General features: G+C 42.2%; 1 protein-coding gene across 2 annotated transcripts in view; it reads right to left on the bottom strand.

Annotated features, from left to right (window-relative positions):
- Positions 1-19086, bottom strand: part of PITPNM3 (PITPNM family member 3) — a 61611-nt gene extending 42525 nt beyond the window's left edge. For both annotated transcript variants that reach the window (XM_014957588.1, XM_014957675.1), the window contains exons 1-4: positions 18987-19086; positions 9254-9349; positions 8090-8197; positions 295-342 (exon numbers count right to left, since the gene is read on the bottom strand). In XM_014957588.1, coding sequence (XP_014813074.1) covers positions 295-342; positions 8090-8197; positions 9254-9314 — 217 coding nt within the window. In that variant the 5' untranslated portion in view covers positions 9315-9349; positions 18987-19086. The remainder of the gene's footprint in view (positions 1-294; positions 343-8089; positions 8198-9253; positions 9350-18986) is intronic.
- Positions 19087-20835: the final 1749 nt, after the last annotated feature.

Below are 20835 nucleotides of genomic sequence, written 5' to 3'. Positions count from 1 at the left end.
GTACTGTCCTGGATGAGCTGTCACTTATACACGCAGCTTCACCTTCCAATTCTCCACCTCTGCCACTCCAGCCAGTGCTATAAGGAGCTATCTAATGTGTTAAATAATGTTGCAAGCACTTTCTTGGTACATTTTCACAATCCACATCCAAAATAAAACATTTAAAACTCAAAAGAATCCTGGTCCCTCCACACTCATCTCCCTTCTCAACATAACGTAACACCAGACCTGTGCTATTCCATTACTATCTCCAGTTGCTTGGTACAAAGACAAACGAAAAGAACTTCAACTCACGTTGTTTTTCCTGTAGAAAGCCAGATGAACAAAATGCAGACTCTTCACCTGCAAAAGGAAAAAACACAGTGTGAATCAGGATTGCTTTATGTGAACATCAAGCTCTTTACTGTAATGCAGTAAGTATTTTGCAATTGACCACCATGCTGATTTCTAAAACTCCCATTGGCTTCAGTGGGAATAGCTCAGCATATGACACACTTGAAAACTGCTCCAATCTATTCATCAAAATGGTTAGTCTAGAAGCTAGATTTTACTCTTCATTTCAAGAAAGGCATCATAAGCAATGAAACCATAGCTAGGAATCCATTTGCTTACCTGTAGAATTATCCACTGAATCTTTAAATAACTAAGAATTAGTATAACTTATCTAGCAACACAAAATAGATTCTTATTCCAAATATTTAATTAGCAGTGTTTTCAAGAATGTCTCTGTCCTTTGGTTCCCTCCCACAGTCCACCTGTCCAAAGAAAGTTGCAAGCACAAGTGGATTTTCTCAGCTCTATATACAAAAACCTAAAATTCAGAAACAAGGATATGGGAATAGAAGGGCCTTTCATTTAGTTTGTGCATATGGATAAAGGCCTCCTACAGCACTCAGTTTACTTCTCCCCTTTTCTGCCATGGAGAGTAGACACCTTTGCACTGCACCACTACAGAAACGACCAACCCAGAAATGAGGAATGCCACTCGTCACCAGTCTCCACTGGGACACTGAGCCATTGCTTGACTGCAACTTTTTGAGTGTGGCCATACAGCCAGTGGTCCACCCATCAAATCCCCATCTCTTCCATTTAGAAACAAGGATGTTGTGTGGGACAGTATCAAATGCTTTGCACAAGCTCAGGGAGATGATGTCAGTTGCTCTTCCCTTATCCACCAATGTCAGAAACTCATCATAGAAGGCCACTAAATTTGTCAGACACAATTTGCCTTTGCCTCTATGCTCTAACGAAGTGTTAAATATGCTCAACAGAGGCATACTTTCATATGAAAATATTTTTATATTTTTCCAGATATTTTCATCACACAGTAATTTTCACAGAATCTGCAAAAAATTGCGACTTCTCTGGCCTGGAATTAAAAGATGAACTGCAATTACTCTAGCCATATGTGACCAGCTATTGCAATGCTACAAAAACAATTAGCAACCACTTCTTTGGGCAGTGTTGAAAACAGAACAGAATCCACCTTACTTTTCCATAAAGGATTGGTAACCCCAGTAGAAATTAACATATCTGTTCACCAGAGAAAAGTATCTGCAGGTCAAAATACGATTCACAAAGTTACCTCTAGTGTCATGTTCCAGTGCACAGTCAACATACGTACATCACACACACATTTATCTTTGCAGATCTGTGCTACTGAGGTGTCAGGGGGCATTTCGTACAGTTCTGGTCTCTCTGGAATTCCATCGCTGATGGCATTGGAAGATGGCACAGCAGAACAGAGCTGGGTCCCTCAGCACCAGTGAGGTGTCGAGGGACTCCTCCCCACACATCCAGTCCTGCACCATCAGCTCCCGCAGTGCCAGCAGGCTTTACACTGTGTACGACCTTCTCTGTTCTAATCACTTGAATTCATCTGACAACATCACCATACCACCAGAACAAACAATGATCATGCTCCACTTCAGAATGTGGCTTTTGGCCCAGCAAGAATACAGAGAAATTTGAATTCGGAATAGAAAAATCAGGGGTTTTAATTTTTTTTAATTTTTTTAATGCCATGGCAAACATACCACCAGTGTCAGCCAAATTATGTGAAACTTGAGAAAGCAGGGGGAGAGGAAAGGCGGTAATGTAGCTGCAGATGGTGTGACCCTCTGGATGGGCACGGCAGCCAGGGAGAGTCGAAGCCCGGTGGAGCGGATGGAGAACACATGCTGATTTCAGCATGTGGACTGGATGTTAATACGGGCTGAAAAAGGAAATGGAAACCTGTGGAGGGACTGCAAGGAAAGCAATACTCTCTGCAGCAGGACTCGGCTCTCAGCTAAAAGATACCTTAGCGGCCAGTTTAAGCTTCCTCCATTTTCATGCATTTGCTGATCCGCACTCTAGAACATACAGCATCAAAAATTAAATGACGACAGTTTTAGAACACTGGTAACCTGCCCTCATATAAAATGTTACCATGGATGATTTGCAGAAATCCGATCCATTGCTTCTCTCTAAAACCTGCTGCTAGAAGTAAATCTGTTCTTTATATAAGCCATCTGATGAGTTTTGGAACGCTGCTGACTATTCTGATTTCGATCCTTCCATCGCTCACTCCACTAAGCCAAATTTTCTGTTTGCCATTCTTCACATTATTAGGAAGTGGCAGATGCTATTGCCATACATTTAATAGCAGCGTAAACACTACAGTCAGCTATGTGCAAACAGCCTTTAATTAACTACATGACTCTAGGAGGACATGGCAAGGAGGGGGAGATCAGATGCTACTAGGGGAACGGAAGAGAGCAGTTTGTGTACACAGAGAACACTCACTGTGGACAAGACTAGGCAAGGCAGCCTTCAGAGGAGAGAGAAACACTAGCACAAGGTAAAAATCAGTATACTGAAAGCAGAATCATGACAGCATAGAGAGCTTTCTGTTACATTGAGTGTTTTGACCATTGCGAAAACGTTGGAGAACCTTTGAGATACAGATGTAGCAAAGGAGACTGAATCAGTGAGCCAACGAAAAATGAGACCGGATGAAGAACTCACTAAAAACATCTTAGCATGCACGCAATCCTTCACAGAAACACTGCTGTCCTTAGGACTTTAATGGATCCAACTCAACATGGCTCATAGTTCCAGATACTGTAGGTTCACATCCACATCACAAGTATCTTAACAAAAAGTCTAAACCATTCAAGGCAAAAAATTAACCATGCCCATTTAAGTTGAAAATACCGATTCACAGCCAAGTTGGAATACCTGCAACATTTCCTCTTTATTCTTTTGACATAATCATCAAATCTAAGTTCCTTTTTTTAAATATTAGAAACGCAAAATTCAATGAAACAATTAAGACCCACATATAATTAGGCTGAAAAGAAATTAGTTGATTCCATCTCTACAGGTTTTATACACAGGAAAGGATCATGAAGGAATTGTATGTATTTCACATTATTATATAAGGAAATTATACAAATATACAAACTAAACAAGGAAAGAAAACAAGAGAGGAAAAAAAATCAGGCCAATCTTGCCTGAAAATACTGACCTTAAAAATCAACTTAACAGCTGCCTTCCTGCCATACTTTGCAGTTAACTCAGGGCTGATTGCTAGAGCCTTGGCAGTTTTCCTTGCCAAAAGTGTATATAACCATTGCACAAGAAGCTGAAGCCTCTCTTTTACTCACAGAAGACCTTTCTCTTTCCCAGACACCTTCTATGCCACCTTTCAGTGAAAAGGCAGCGTGAGAAGAGCAAAGCCTGGCAGCCTTTGCCTAGAAGAAATCTCCCTGGCATTTCTGGCAAGACAGACGGGAATCAGCGCTGCCCAGGAACGGCTGTTGGCTCACTGAGGACAGGCAGAAAACCAGAGCGCCACAGACAAAAGCAGAAGCTCAACACAAGAAAAACCATAAAGCTTGTGTGTTTTATTAGATCTGATGCAAAAAATAGAGGCCTGAAGCTGCAATGTAGCTTGCACAAATTTACGCACAGCAGTTCTGTCTGTGGCAATGATCCAGAAAATACCAGCTGCTTCTGCTTACCAGCTAGGAAATGTGGAAGTTACGGGCTCAGGAGGGACAATCTGACAATTTACTAAAGCTGCAGAACAACACAGCCTTTTTCTCACTGCAGTTCAATGTAAATAACACTGGTTCATGTTCACGGATGGGTGATGATGGTCAGCCGGCAAAGCCGAGATACATTGGCACTGCCCATTTCTTAACAGCTGCATGTTTCTTCTACTCTTTAGAAAAATAAGATGGCTTGTGGGGGAGGAGGTGACAAAACGAAGGGTGAAGAGCAGTAAACCTGCTGTCTGTATACAGAGACTGAATCACAGCAGGACTGCTACTCTCCAGCTGCAATGGCAAGCACTTATTTTCTCCCTATGGAGCTCTGTCCTTATTCATCCACTTTAGATGTTCCTGGATTCCCTCATACTTTAATTTGCGTGACAGAAAAAAAAAAATAAAAAAAAAAAGTTAAACTCGTGTAACACTTTTCAGCTCTTAGGTCCACATTTTAAAAACAACAAATAGAAGAAAAGGTGGGCAACTGAGGGGGAGAGGACAATCCTGCTATATCTGTGCCCTTATTTTAAGTCTTACACAGGTTTTGTCTCAAACAAATATGCTTTGACCTCACAGGTAATGTCTACTCCAGCATTTTTTCCCGAGGATTTCACCACACAAGTTTAAGTTTACATGGCAATTACTAGCTTGGATTGATTTTTTTCTGTAACAAGTATGTCTGATTTGCCAGTTAAAATGTATAGTAACTCATTTCCTGCTATAAAGCATATATTGGATTCAAAGTATACAAATAGTCTCTGCTGTATTTGCAAAGACTTCTTCACCTCACCTTCACTGCACTGTGTCAAGAGCACAAAAACAAACAAACAACTTCAACCTCACAAACGTTAACAATATATACTTAAAATAAGGATATGAACGCAAGATAGCTGAAGAAAACGCAAAGCACTGAAATCCGACAGGCTGAATGTGTTCCTAGTGCTCAGTACATGTCATTGTCCTTAATGTAAGGGACAGACACTTGACACTGGGAGTGAATTTAAGCATTTTCACGCCTCATAGTCATGCATTTTTGTGCCACAACCCAGAAGGCATCTGCACCAACATAATTTATGCAGCTGTATGAGTTTTTAATTCAGCTTGATTGCTATTTGTGTTATTTTCTGTATAAATTGAAATGCTGCTGCCAGTTTTCCCCCAAAGACTTATTTCTACCTCTGATGAGAAAGGTTGTGCTGATCAAGTGCTCTCAGTCATACTTATCGAGAATCTAAAATTGAATTAAATTACATACTTGCCATTTATAAAGTTCCTGAGGACCTTGTCTGTATCACATTAGAACTGAAGCATTGCTTAAGTAAGTAGCGTCCAGTGGGTCTTCAGCTGTGCCCAGAGCACACTACATCTTCTCATACATCTTCATTTGTTGAAAGAGCCCACAGTTATGTGCTTTATTAATCAATTTATTAAACCATGAAAAAGAATCAGTACTCTGCTCTCTGCACAGGCACAAAACCACTGGCCCTAGAGACCGATTGAATTGTAACGCAGCTCCGTGCAACCAATCAATGGACCCATCATTCTCTGAGAGCCGTAAGAAAATCCAGCTTTGGGGGTGGGAGGGCAGGTGGGGAATTTTCCCTTAATCAGCTGACCATATTCCTCTCATCCTTCTGTTGAATAAGTGAAGTACCCTGAGAAAGAAGCCTTATGTGACATCTTTCTCTCTTCTACAGAATGTTTTTAAAGAGAGAATCCAGCTTTACCTGAACTTTTAATTTTTTAACTGCAAACAACTGGGCTAAGGCTGAAATACCTTTCTACTGTGGCACAGTAGACAACATAGTCTTCCTTCAAATATCCTCTTCCTCCCCTCTTTGCCTTTATAATTTGTATCTGATGCTTGATAATCACAGACTTTTCTAAAATTGCTGAATTGGTAACACTATTCAGTCGTTAAGCCATAACAAAAGCACAGTACAATCTTCTGCACTAACAACACTGCGATATGACCTATCAGCATTTGGCAGATAATTCTACGACAATAAGATACAGACGAGCACATGCAAGGAAATTAAGAAAAAATAATAATTTAAAAAATAAATAAATCAACAAGTAGCTAATCAATAGGACTAAATCTGGGAGCATAAGGTGGCAGAGGAAAGAAGGAAATGCATGTCATTGCTTCATCTATTTAGAAAACGGATGTATTTAGCAGGGGTGGATCAGGGAAAACTTCTAACTGGCAGCGTGCATTACAACCAGAATTCGACTTTCTTTTGGGTTACTGAAGCAGTGAAATCCCATTCCAGTGTAATGAGATATGGTATGCATAATATTGGCTCAGACTTGTGCCAGACCACTTCTTAACAACTTCAGTCCTTGCCTGATGTCTCTACTCTGGAATGGTCACATCAGCACAATGAACTGAGACCCAGAAGCAGCACATGTGGAATGCAGACGTATCTCACACATGGGCTGCCTCGTCCAGTGCTTTGGGTTGGGTTCACTGGCTCTAAAGCCTCTTCTAACAGCTGTGTGTGAATACAAGTGAAGTGAAAGAATGGATGAAAAGTCCTTCTTTTACAAAACATCACAGAGAATTTGATTAAACGAAAACAGAAACCCCTTGTACGAAGAGAATGGACTATGAGTTAGGCGACTGCTTAATTTCTTTCTGCACACGTCTTCCATGCCACCCTGGGTCTCACATTCTCTTTGCTGCAGATATTCAACATTTTAGTGGCCAGCTCAGCCCAAACCACGACAATAATGCAAACAACAACCCTTTTACTCTTAAAAGCAGTTTCTTACAACTCTCTCCTTAGTGCCCAACACAAAGGGTACTATGAAAAAAGCAAAAAAAAAAAAAAAAAAACAACATTCTCATATAATGGGGGCTGAAATGAAAACAAGCATTCTAAATCTTTGCCAGCCCTGGAAGAAATAGAGAAATAACTGCAAGAATGCAAGGATAGGTGGTTCTTGGCAAGTCATTTAGAAGACTAAGTCAGACTTGATGCAATATTGTATTCATTTTTCTTGCTACTTTGTAGCAGAGAAAATGGCATATTTACAACACATATAGTATCTCTTACAAATCGTCACTTCAAAAGAAGTTACCAAGCAACATGGGGCCTTGATACCACTGTTAAGAGCAAATGCAAAAGATAATTTTTTTTCTTTTTTCATTATCTATTTAACAACTGTAAATATACTGTGTGTATTGTGTTTACCTGTCACTTAAATACTATCAAAATAAAACATTCTCATGGTAGGTAATCAAGAAGTTTGTGACTCAAGATAAATATGACTTTGATATACCTGTATACTAAAGTATACCTACTCGCAGCTATCCTCAGGATTGACTACATGTAGCAAATCCATACAGAAAAGACTCCTGAAAAGGGTCTTAAAATGGACAAATCCAACAAATTCTTGTACATGAGCGCCATACCACCAATGGATAAGGAAGTCAAGTCCTTGTCTCTCACTAAGGTCAATGAGGTCATTTTAATTTTCAAACGACTAGGCAATTTAGGACCCAAAGTAACAATTAAAGGAAGGCTGCTCAGGCTTTTGTCCTATGTCCCAGATTCTTACTGGTGTATCAGTGCCCATTTTCCACTCATTTCAGTGACATGTAGCTACCAAAAGGTTTACCTAAAATGGCCTCAAATACTCCTGAAAGTATGTGTCCCCTTGAGAATTCCAGATAATAATTTGCTGACTTTAGGGAGCAAAATAACCCAGTGATAATGACCAACACATCTCTTGTATGTTGAGCACAGGACACATGCAATGCATAAGTTGTGATCTTGTAGTATATCTCACAGTTGTTGAGCCGAGTCCAACTGAAGTCAATAAATATGTATTATCTGGTCTGCCAGAGAAGTCTCCTGAAAGAGACCATTGTGATTCATTTCACAGCTCTAAAATATTACTTACATGTCTATGTGAATCTTTTAACTATGAGATGCTGTAAATAGTATTTCTATTGAGTGTTTACATGATATCTGACAACTGATTGCTTCAGTAGTCAGATTTTCTTATTCACTTGAAATTAGTATGTAAGGCAAGCAAAACATTACCTTGATTTTCTTCCAGCTTCCCAATTGTTTCTATCTGCTCAACAAGGTCGTTTGAGTTCCACTGGCTCATGCCTATAAGAATGGCACTTTTTCCTTCCACCATCTCTTCTATAGGAAGAAAAAGGAGAACAGAACAAATTGCAGTGACAAACAGGAAAAAAAAAGACAGGGCAAGAACCAGCAATTGAGAGAGAAATAACCACGAAGTCCAATTTCACAAAGATAGAAGGATCCATTAAATCGTTTCTGCATAATTCCTGAACAAGCCATATCAAATAGTTTCGTCCTGATATCACTGATCAACCAAGCACAAATCATTTGACTTTCATAAGAAAAACCATTATACCAATATCTGTCTCCATTTAGAACTGCCCCATTTCAATGGACAGTTATAGTGTTCTAGGTGAGGCTAGAGTTGGATTTCTGCTACACTAGTCGCAGAATTAATCCCGCCTTGCTTGTTCTGCTCTTCAGAAAAACAAATGAAACATCAGAAAAGCATTAGATTTCGCTCCTACAAACAAAACCAAAACCAGAGCCCCCATCTCCCCCTGTGGGTGGTTGCATGTGCACACAACCTACAAATTTTACTCCCACTTCAGAATAAAACATGTAAAACATGTTAAAGAGCATGCCAAGATTCAGGGTCTCATCAGATGTTGTAGGGAGCATTACATTTTGGATTCACCCAATCAAATCCACAAGCATTCAGATATTGCTGCTTCTTGAACAAGCAGAGTTTCCTGTCCCTTGAGTCAAAGTTCTGACAGAGTGGAAAATCTAGGCTGTTGGTTTTAAAAGTTGGACATCAGTAACAGAGAGAGTCACATCCTTCATCAGGAACTTTAAACGAGAGTACTCACAACTGTAACATCACACACTACCTGACCTGTAAGCAAGCCGGGCCCAAGAGATCCTGTGAAGGTCTGTGGCTCTTCTGATGCCAGACCCAGCTCACGGCAGCTCATTCATCTACCCGATGCTCTTTACCCACCTCCTGTAAACCTAACTCCATTCACAAATCCTTGAGAGAAGATCTCACAGCTTTGTTTCAGATTTCAGTTTGATGAGGGCATTGTTGTCAGTGTGCTCCCAGAGGAGCTTAGTGACTAGCTGTAAAATTGGGGAAAGAACGGAGAGGGGAAGACAAAAACGTGTACTGACCTCGTGCATCGAAGAATTCATCATCAGAGCTCTCCACGGAGTCTTTGAGGACGTTCTGCATGTGCCACTGAGCTCCACTGAATCGCCGCTGGCCAGCTGGAAATACAGAGACTCACATTAACCCACAAGAACGCTCACCTCTGCTCAAGGCTTAAAGAAAAAAAAAAATTAATAAACATTTTGAGTAGATGGCTCAGTAGGATCAGTTTGGTCAGCACACATACTTTAATCTCAACAGTCAGGTTGAGTTGTCAGGATGGCATAAAAATTACACCTTTCCCTTCCACCTAACCAAAGTGATTAAACAAGTTCTTGTTAAAGATAAGCCTGCATCACTTTCATCTAATGCAGTGACTTGAAAAGATACATTCTTCCCTGTTGAATTCACTGGGCTGTTCAATTCCAACACTCAAACTGTACATTGTTTCTAAGACATGAAGCAGCATTTCCCCGGGACATGGCAGTAGCTCCCATTTAAATTCAATTTCACTTTTAAAAGAAGTGCCATCCTATTTAGCTCACAGATTTACAGACAAACTAGTGAGTTCTCACTCACTGAGCTGTTTTCATCAGCTTTGTTTTGCTGGAGCCTGGGGCTTTCATTTGAAGCTTGCCACTTGAAGAAAGGAAGGCAAAACCCTGTTAGATTAGGTACAGTAACAGATACAGTCATGACAACTTAGATGTTCTCAATGGATTATTATACTCAAACGAATTTGTAATTAGTAAATCAGACCTGCCTAACTATACCTGTTCTCCTTATATCTACAGCAACCTGGCACTAGAAAATAGTAGTTCAATATAGTCCTTATATTTATAATAAAGTCTCCTCCAAATCAGCAGGAAACCAGGGATCAAATCCACCATATCCATAACAACACTACAGCTGTTGTAGAAAGGACCTTTGTTACCAAACAGAAGAGTGTCCTTGGTTTTATTCATTTCTCCAAATGATGACATCAGACCTGAAATCTAATATCCTGAGGCCCTGCCCAAAAAAGCATTCTCCCCCTCCCGTTAGTAATAAAGAAACTCAACCAGGAGAAGCATCCCTCTACATTATGCTGGGGAAAACATGCCACTAGGTCACAGCCTGTTGCTCTAGTTTTACGTCATCTACAGATGAATTAATCAGAAATACAAATGAAAGGTGGCAGGAGGAAGCAGATTTTAGCTGGCCAAGAAGAGAGTAAAAATAATAATCAGTTAATCGCATTTTAATAGCTTAAAAAAACACACCACCCCCCCAAACCATTAAAAATAATTTATTAAGGAGTCAGTGTTAATTACAAGAGTACTGTGTTATTGGGAATGTGTCCCGTGGTGTTCGGCAGCTAACAGAGGATGCATACAGATCATTACAGTAACTGTTACAGATTTCTGGAACCTTTTACTAATGACAGAGGATAGCAAACTGAGTTATTCCTTACCAAACAACACCTTGCTGTTTCTTCCTCCAGATATAAGTATCCCAAAAATTATCACTATAGCCATCAAAATAGTGGTAGAAAGAACACATTTCTGAACTTCTAATAAAGAAAAGTCAATACTTGAAAGAGCAGAAATTCCAGAATTTCAAAGCATGAGAATGGGAAGCACCACAAAAAAGCCAGAGTGACAGATGGGAAAGGGAGAATTTGCAAAATTTGGTCTTCAGATAAGAGCTCATACACTACAAAAGAGCAGAAGGAAGGAATAAATTGCCTCACCTTTGGAGCTGCTTTGAAAACCAAAATATAATATTATTACTCTTAGAATAAAAATTCTTGAGTAAACTACTCTCTCAGCTTATGTAGAGTATTAGATTTCCTGATCACAAGTGTTCAGATCTATGAGCAGAAAGAAGCAAGGCATTAAATCAGGAAATTTATGAAGAACCTATAAAAGAGAGACAGGTCCACAGAACACGAGAACAAGTGTGAGACAGAGAGAATGATAAGAAGACAAAGGACCACCTCGAACATCTCGAGAGTATTCAGATTGTCCCTCGGCAAGCAAGCGGCTCCCCACTCAAGATACTCTGGTCCATCAAGTATCTGTGACTAAAGCTGAATTTCTGTGCATTTCGGTGGATGTTTATTAAACCACAGGAACATTCAAACTAAGACAGACAGACTTCATTAGTAACACAGAGTTAACGCCTTTTAGGGTCCTGTAGATGCAAACAATCCCACACTGAACATAAATTTCACACTGAGAAAACTCTGCTCAGATTTTCCAGACCAGATGTCTGTACTGATGATAGTTCTTCCAAGGCTAAAAACTGAGGAGTCTGATTTTCGTATATTTTGAGCATTCAGTGACTCCAGAAGAAGCCAGAGGGCTACACTTGCAGAAACAAACAAACAAAAATGTCCTTTTAGGGCAGCAGATCATTTGTTTTGATGAGCCATTTAGGGACCTGACTTTTAGAAGTTAGTTTCTCTGCACTTTTTATAGCCATATAACTGTATGCCTCTCGTCAGGCACCACAGATGCAGGTATCCAAAGCCAGCAAACACTGGGAAAAAGAACAAACAAACAAACAAAACACCAGAAGAAACAAGTATCTGGCATTTTGGATAACTATTTTCAGGATTTGACTTATCGTGATTTTAAAGATTCTCCAATTTTTGTTACATTGGTCAGCTATGTGTTCCATGAATTGGTGAAGTTCTATTCAATGTAGCCTTGGGCTTCCATAATTCTCCAGTAAAAGCTTAAGATTTAAACCAGAAGGAGACACTCATTCTTCCTTCCTTTTCTTCTCTGCCTTTACTGGTATCTAGTCCCCTTGCAAAATCCACAGTTACAGGTTAATCCAACACCTGCAATACGCAGACCATTTCATGGTATTTGCTTTCTCACCTCTGTTTTCATTTGGTGCCTCTGCTGAAGACAGACACTTCTCCTGGGAAGAAGCTGTCTGCTACTCTTTGTTTTTACCTAACAGATTTTGAGACATTACTCTCACAAAGACAGCAAATAGCATCAAAACCACTACAAAAATCACCGAAGAGTAAGGTAGTTTAAGCATTTGTATCTGATAGCCATCCTGAAAGTGCTTTTGTTTTCTCAATCAAATAAAAATTCATTCAGATCAAGACATTTATGACTGTGATCCACTTCTGCATACCAGAATAGAACTAGAGTTTAGAATTAATGGATTCAGAATTTAAGCTATTTATCAAGGAAGCCTAGCAGCAAAAAAAAAATTTAAAAAATTTAAGAATATATAAATAAATCCCCAGGTTTAATTCCAGATAATTTCAGATGGATTATGAAAATAATCTGATCTGCATTTGACTGGAGGGAACAAAGAACTCTTGCAAAAAAAATTATATAAATCTCAAGAGAATAACAGACAAAATCCAAAAAACTCAGTCTTGGTATAAAACTTATTTTTTTAAGGACTGTATTCATTACTTGACATTTTGGCTGTCAAACTCAGACTTGGAGCACAAAATACCCCAAGAAGATAGACATCAATGACGCGTGACTTCCCAAGGCCAGCCCACTCATAGTAATTACAGAACACAGTTGACTGCATTTAAATCCCCACAGTGTGCAGAAAACTGTTTCCTACTGAAGCCATGTTTGACAGTCTTATGAGAGACAGAATGCTAAACAAATGCTTAAAAAAGTATGGTTCTTCTAACTGAAGGAGTGGTATTAATAAGTGTTCATTTCACATTTTCACCTTTTTTTTTACCCCTTTTTATTTCTGTTTAAGAAAACCTCTGTAACAATATACAATGTTTTTAAAGGTTGCAATTTTTTAAACTATCGTGGCCAATATGGAAGAGTCATTTCAAGCTTTTATGTACCACAGTAATGTGCATATTTAAATTGTTTGTTAAAAAATACCACTGCAAAAGCCCCCACCATCAGGCACTAGGATCACATTTGGTACTGTATTTTTTTTTGTCACACATCCACTTGAAAAACTCTCCAATTATACTTAATGTATCAGGTGAATGCATGATTCATTGAAGACTCATTCTTCACTATGATTATCATTCTTTTGCTATGATTCATTGATACAGTAGAGCACTGTTTAAAGATTGTAACAGCCAACACTTTTCCTATATTCACAGTTCCCTTAAAAATACAGATAAATTTGTACCCATTTTGAGAAAAAGAGAAAAAGAAGATCCTCACCCTGGGCTGTTTCCAGACCAAAATAAGAACCAATAAAGCCAAGTCAGACAATTGTGTGCACACCGGTGTTTGCAAGCATGTGGATCAAAAGCTTTGTGACATGAAAGAAGCATCCTAGAGACACCGTGGTGAGATTTGTCTTCACAACCAAAATCCTGGTAGAAGTCTCACCTTTAAACAGTAAATACATGTATAGACTTAGGCCTTGCAAATGTAGTGAGAAACAACTGCAACTCCTCTCCGCTCCACTGCTCTGTCTTTTCGAACTAATTATTATCCATGTAAGACTAAGGCAAATACCTGCAGCATTCAATGAGGCTAACAGCACCAAATCTGCCTTCTGGCACAGCTTCACTGGGGTCAACAGTTATCTCAGCAGGGATCCATTTGTACAGGTGAAGTCAGCATATCAAACGAGTTTAAGTGTCTGCCTCCAAGCTCGGCATGCATAATGATGCCATAGCCCTGTATCAGCCTCCTGTAAATAACTCTGGACATTCATTCAGGTGTTTAAACAATGATTCAAAAATCTGGCTACAGCATCTCTTCACAGGAAAATCCCTAGGCAAACTCAGGTTAAAAGGAGCATGTAGATAGTCTCAGTGCATATGGAGTGAAACCATGTAATTCCACTTCATGTCCTGTTATTCATCATTTTAGGATTCAAAAGACCATGAGTATCTTCATAAGCAACACCATTCTAGCGTTACTTAATCTGGATTAAGTATGACAAATAACGTAAAGTTGAAGGAACTTCCACCTGAATAAGAGCCTAAAAGGCCTTGCAGGTATTGTTGCTTTTTTTGCCAGAATAAAAAGTTTTCTATTTTAGCCACCAGAATTTGCTGGGAAGGAAAGAAGGAAGAAGGCTATATAAATATGAAACTGTAAAGACTTCACAAGAAGAAAACAGCAGCTCCCCGGGAAAGAACTGCCACTAGCCTGGCTGGAAATCAGTAACAGCGCTGGCCCCAAAAAGAAAGCTCACGCTTCCAGTGACCTTGGTGTTGGATGCAGACTGTGAAGGGAGGACAGCGAAAAGCATCACAAATCTCCAGGCATAAATTCTGGCTACGAGAAAAGCCCTTGGGAACATCAGTTTTATCGTACTGTAGTAGGAATGCTTCTAGATTTAGAAGCAGTTTAAACAGCCCCAGTCAGGAGCACAAGTCTGCGTAAGCTCACTGGAGCAGTTCTCCAGATCTATGTTTATTTGCTGCACTGCGTTACCCTCATACATTAGTCTTACTGAGTCTGTTTCCTTCTGTGCCAACAGATTAGCATTAGCCACCTTAATAGAACTCTATTAACATTTCTTGATTGCATTAAACACTGGCATTGCCTGGACTCACTGATTTGATTTACAGTGTCAACTGCTGCATATTTTATTTTATTTTATTTATTTCAGAGAACAGAAAGACCAGCCATACTTCAAAATGCAGGCTAACTCCTCAGTGATGACACTTGATGCTTTTATGTCAGCAAACTTTATCAGATTTGTTGACTGATTCTTAGCAGGCAGATTTCAGTGGGGGTTTTTTGCAAGCCTATGAAGTCAGGAAAAAGAAAAGGCATTTATAAAGCCTACAGGAGAGCTGGGAGGGACTCTTTGTCAGGAAGTGTAGTGACAGGACAAGGGGTAATGGTTTTAAATTAGAAGAGGGGAGATTTGGATTGGATACCAGGAAGAAATTCTTTACTGTGAGCATGGTGAGGCACTGGAACAAGTTGCCCAGAGAAGTTGTGAATGCCCCATCCCTGGAGGGGTCCAGGTTGGAGGGGGCTTGGAGCAACCTGGTCTGGTGGGAGCTGTCCCTGCCCATGGCAGGGAGGTTGTAACTTGATGATCTTTAAGGTCCCTTTCAACTCTAACCATGCTATGATTCTATGATTTGTTCCATTCCAGTAACTGGCAATACCTCGGATGTGGGATAAAGCCATGCCGTACACAGGTGGCCCCAGGTCTGTAGGTGCCCCACACACAGGGAGATGAAGTATGTGCGGAGCACAGTAATAGCTTCTGTAAAATGGAAGGAATGTTTGTTTGCCTGCGGAAATGATGTCCTCTAGTGGACAGCACACTTGACCAAGATACAAGGCTCTGCCACTGGATCTAATGGGTTGAAAAGTAATTTTACAAATGCCCCAGGGAAGAAGCCTAGCCCTGCTGTGAAACCACAGCCATGTTACCCTTTCTCACTGGCTCAGCCTGCTCCTCAGCTTGAATAAGCTTTTTACAAACACCAACTGCAGCTGAAAAAGAAAACCGTGGCACAAGCCATTGCTGTTTGCAGCAGAACTTCACCAGCAGGATCAGCACAAACACTTTGGGAGTGATTTTATACCCAAACCACGTTTGTGAGTGGCACAGTCCAGAAGCGTCAGTTTAAGAATCACCCCAGCATCTAAAGGATTTTCTCTCCTTAACAAGGCGTGAATCAATGGTTAACTTGTCAGGCAAACAGGATAGATGGAAGGAAAGCAGGCAGACCGGCAGTGTCACTAATGAAACAGTGTCACTAATGAACAAGGCCCAACAGAGCTCCCAGGCTGAGGCATGCCGGTACCTGACCCTGCAGGAAGATGCCCTCCCGCAGGCTGGGATAAGAACAGCGACTACCGTAGGACGACCACAGCAAGGGGCTTTCCTGAAAAACTATTCAATGCCATTGACATCACTGTCATACTATCACAGATGTAGAGCTTTGCAGCAGCCCCAGCAGTTTGCTGCACCTTTTGCTTCCTAATAAGCGTTTGCCGATCCAGCCTCAACACAAGCATATGCCACGGATGGGAGACCATAAAAAAGCACTCCCAAATACCACTACCACACCAACCCAGTCAGCAAAGACAAAATAGCACGCAATGTTCTCATAGCTACTGAAAACTCAGTCTTTTACATAGGAAAGTATTGAAGGTTGATTTAATCTCAATTTTAAAAAAATATTCAAAAATAAACTCTATTGCACAGATTAAAACATTTCCACTTGTCAAAACTTGTTTTAGAACCATGACCATTTTGAATTCAGAGAAGGTTTTCCTAATAAAATTTTAAAAGTACAAGTCATTTTTCCATTTGGAAAGAGGTGCTGGGTTGAAGGAATGACCTTTGCTGGTGCCATTGACTGTTGTTGCATAATAATACTTCTTTCTGTTCTGCTGGTTTCAGATGCTTCCTGCCTACCCATTAAGTGATTTAACTGAGCTACCCACACAGTGTTACCTAATGACTACGCAGTGAAGACTAACCAGAGGCCAAAATTACCCACTGTTATTTTCTAGTTACGTTTTATTCCTTCTTTGGCAAATGTAAAACTGAAAATGTACTTTAAAAAGACGTGAATTTAACTACTGGAGGCACTCTTCAGACTCAGGAGCTCAGGCAAGACAGAGGGAGCTGCTGATCCTCCCCCTAATTATTGCAGAGTGAAAACTGACGTATGCTCAGAGCAAGCCCTCACCCGAGCACTGGCCACCAGAAAAGGACCATACACGCCATTACTGCCAGCAGGGCCACAGAGAACTCATCCAAAGTCACACTATGAATCTACAGCAGAGAGTGGAACTGAAATTAAATCAGCTGAAATTGCAATGAAATCCATTGCCAGTGGAAGGGACTTGGGGGGGAGTGGGAGGCCTACAGAAACGTGAGGCCGAAGAGGACAAGAGGAGGCCAGAGGGGGAGAAAAATAAAAGCAGAGGCGAGAGGGAGGTCAGAGAGAGCATACAAAGACAAGGGGAAGGGAAGAAAAAAGTGGAAGGCCAATGGGGAGAGCGCTCAGAGGGGGACGTGGGAGGCCAGACAGGTGGAGTAGAGAAGGAGGAAAATAAACAACAGAACGTGATGGGAGAGATGGAGGCTGAGGAGGAGACAGCAGGAGGCCGGGGGGGAGAACGCGCAAGGCCAGGAGAAGACGGGGAGCCAGAGTGAGGAGGGGGGAGCCCCAGAGGAGAGAGGGGGAAGTTCTCCCCACTCTCCAGAAGAGTGGGAGACCAAGGGAGAGGGGGGGGAAAGCAGGGAGCAGAGGCAAATGCAGGAGTGGGAGGCATCCCACCAATCTGACCGTAGCTGCTTATAAGGGATGTGTTTCCTCCTTCCCACCAGGGAGAGCCATCACCTGGCCCTGTAGCTGAGCTGGTAAAGACTGTAAAACCAGCAGAAAACAAACTTTCTAAAAATTTAACATAACAAAGAGTTTTCCACTTGTTTGATTCCCAGAACTAGACTGCAGAAGCACTGGGGAAGCCTGGAAGCTGGCATAGGAAAGAGGAGGAAATACACAAGATTTCTCGTACTGTTGGCAGCAAGCTGCCAGATCATCAACCCATACCTTCCATTCCTGAACCTGCAGTACTCTACAGGCCAAGTCCTGCTCTAAGGAAATCTGTGTACGCCTACAGTCCTGTGAATTGCAGACTTGGAAGCATTGCTGCACTTCAGAAAGAGGACAGAAGAGGAAGAATTAAAAGAGACAGAAGTGGGAGCTTTAAGAACAAGCACTGGGAGAAAGTTCCTGGTTTAAGAGGTAGCAAGATGAAAGGCAAGAAATCAGGCGCATGTAAGTGGGAGAAAAGGAGAAGAAAAAGGTAATCCTGAAAGGGCAATAAAGCAAACAGGGTCTCAGAGTGAACTAAGTCACTAAGTTTATCAGAGAAGCCGCAGCCTGGAGGAGAGATATTAACAATACCCTCTCTGAGAGCCATCCTGGGCTGACGGAGGCAGTGTACTGAGATAGGATTTCCAAGAGGTGGGAAAAGGGTTGACAGGTACAAAGGAAAAAATTGAGAGGTGAAGAAAAGCACTAAGGGAAGGATAAAGTGGTCAGTTTTGGAAAGAAAGAAGCTTTTAAGTGGTAGTGTAAAGGAGAAGCAGCTTGAACACAGTCAGCAACATCAAGCACGTACCAGGAAAGGCTAGAAAGGGGAAAGAGTCAGGAGCTCCCTTTATTCTCATTGTGGCTGCATCAGTCCCTAAATAAAAATCAAAAGGAGAGCAAAGAGCACAGCTGACAAAGCCAGAGACATAGTGAAAGGCAGAAGAAAGTCCACACAAAATGCAGCTTCCCTTGTCAAGAAGTCAAGTGAAAGAGCTAACTGAAGGAACAGTCCATATACCACTGTGGTCAGAAGTATCCAATATAACCAACTCCTCTCTCCCATCCCTCACTAGGTGTCATTCATCTCATAGCAATTCAGCAACGACAAGTCCTTGGTTACCTACTATATACATCCTTCAACTGGCAGTTTTGCAGCAGATGGTAAGGACAGGCATATATTTGCTTATTGAGTACAGGAAAAAAATCAAGAAATGAAGCCATGCAGGCCTTTAAGCCCCTATTTTAAGGTACCAGTGACATTTTCAGTCTTGCACATTATGGGATTACTGGTGAGATGAAGGAAGAGAGAGAGGAGGTTTAGCATGGCTCTTCAGACTCCAAATACCAGATCAAGCTTTCCTGTAGAAGCCATTTCTTGATGCTTCAGATGCCAGTTTCCCCACAGCAGAAATTAACTTCACCCTCCCTCTCAGCAGTATCACCACCTCCTCCAAATTCACTCCCCAAAACCGGAGAAGATATGAATATTCTCTAACCTTTTCCTGCAACGACTGTAGGTGGACTGCCTGCATCACATCTGAAAGACTCTACTTTCACAGTGCAGAGATTTTGGCTTTCTGAGGAGGATCTGGCACTTTTGAGTCACTGTTGCCTGTTAAAAAATGAAGTAGGTGATGAAGAGCAGATACCACACCACCCCCACAGGGATATGTCAGGTAGTGATGTACAGTTGCCGCTACATGGTTTTGCAACCTACAGTCCTGCAAATGTCCAAGTATTTCTGCGCAGGGACAGCATTTCTCCAATGGCTTTTAAAATCTAGAACCCACTAGGTGAGATCTGGCTACTCAAACGAGTCAAGTCGACTGCCTCTAAAAGCCCTTTATAAATACACGTCATTCAACAGTGACCAGGCAGCAGAATTCATGGCTACTAGAACGATGGTCTTTCTTTGTATTTGTGATAAGATTACAGCACTGGCAGAGGCTGCAAGGCAAGCAAAAGCAAAACAGCCACAACATTTCTATATTTATGCACATTCCAGCTCACTCTGATAAACTCAGTAGGCTCAATTTATAAAAGCAGCACATTTCCCCTGCTCCTAACCCAGATGCATTCTGCCAGAGTTCCATAGTGAATGGTCAGTTCTTGCTTTTCTTTACAATAAGTAGTAGTGACAACACTGTAAAGCTGGCAGCAAAAGTCATATTTTGTCTACCAAAGCAAGTGGAATCACATCCAAGGGAAGTAGTATCCTCTAAAATTCCTGTGCAAAATTGGATCTGAACAAGCAAGCTATTACATTGCTCAAGAACCCTGAAAGGGAATGCATTGCTTACTTATTTTCCTATCAAAGTTAAACGGACTGCAAACCAATGCCAAAGACAAAATAATGAGACTTTTTCCCCATTTGATTATTTCTTCATCTTCCAAAGACGAAAAAGAACCATTTAGTTCAATACTATATTTGCATCTTCTGAAATCACTGATGCTTTCATGTTCCTGAACGCTATGTCTCTGGGTGTATTTGCAGGAAATAATAATTAAAAAAACAACCAATAAACACTGCTGGTCAAAACCTTTGGATTCGGCCTTAACATGACTATGGTGCTGTAAAGCTGTGCCAAGAGCTGGCACCATGCACCAGGCGAGTGTCACACACGGCCCGGCAGCGGCTCGGTCACACCGAGATTAGGCCTTCCCTCCCAAAAGCCGCGGGAAAACCCCTCCCGCAGCCGCCAGAGCCCAACGTCAGTCCTGCCACCGGCACTGGCCGTTCCCGCACGCGGTCTGTGTGCCACCCGCTGCGGGGCACCAGGGCTCTGCCGCCGAGCACCCACCCCCGGGCCCTGGCCCCCCGACCCCACGCCGCTCCGGCACCGGGGGAAGCAGGCGTTAAAACGCTGTCCTGCAATGGGCAGGACAGACCGCACCGGCCGGTTCCCCTCAGCCCACCAACACGCCTCTGCCGTTTCCAGAGCAGCCCACGGCCGCTGCGTCCCAGCCCCTTGCTCCCGGCAGGCGGCAGCGAGCACCGGCTGCACAGAGCGGCAGCCGCAGAGCTCCCCCGCGCTGCGGAGACGCTTCCTGGCCCCGCACCGGGAGGTGCCCGGGCAGCGGCCACCGGGTCGGCCCCCCCGACCCCGAGCACCGGCCGAGGCGGGCGCCGAAGGCACAGCGGACGCCGCTGGCAAAAGACGGGGAAGCGAACGCACCCGCGTCTCGTTCACGCAAGTTTGCGTTTACCGCTCCGGGGGGTGGGCGGACGCGGGGCTAGGGCTGCCCGCCAGGCCGCCGGTGGGCGGGGGCGCGCCTAAGCCTTGCCGGCCGGGACAGGGGCCCGGCTCCCCTCAGGGCGGCACCCGCCCCGCGCCCCCCTCACGG

This window comes from Calidris pugnax, unplaced genomic scaffold (assembly GCF_001431845.1).
Source record: "Calidris pugnax isolate Ruff unplaced genomic scaffold, ASM143184v1 scaffold45, whole genome shotgun sequence".
Classification (NCBI taxonomy): domain Eukaryota; kingdom Metazoa; phylum Chordata; class Aves; order Charadriiformes; family Scolopacidae; genus Calidris; species Calidris pugnax.
The sequence above is the reverse complement of the archived record's forward strand: the minus strand, read 5'-3'. Positions and strand labels throughout refer to the sequence as shown.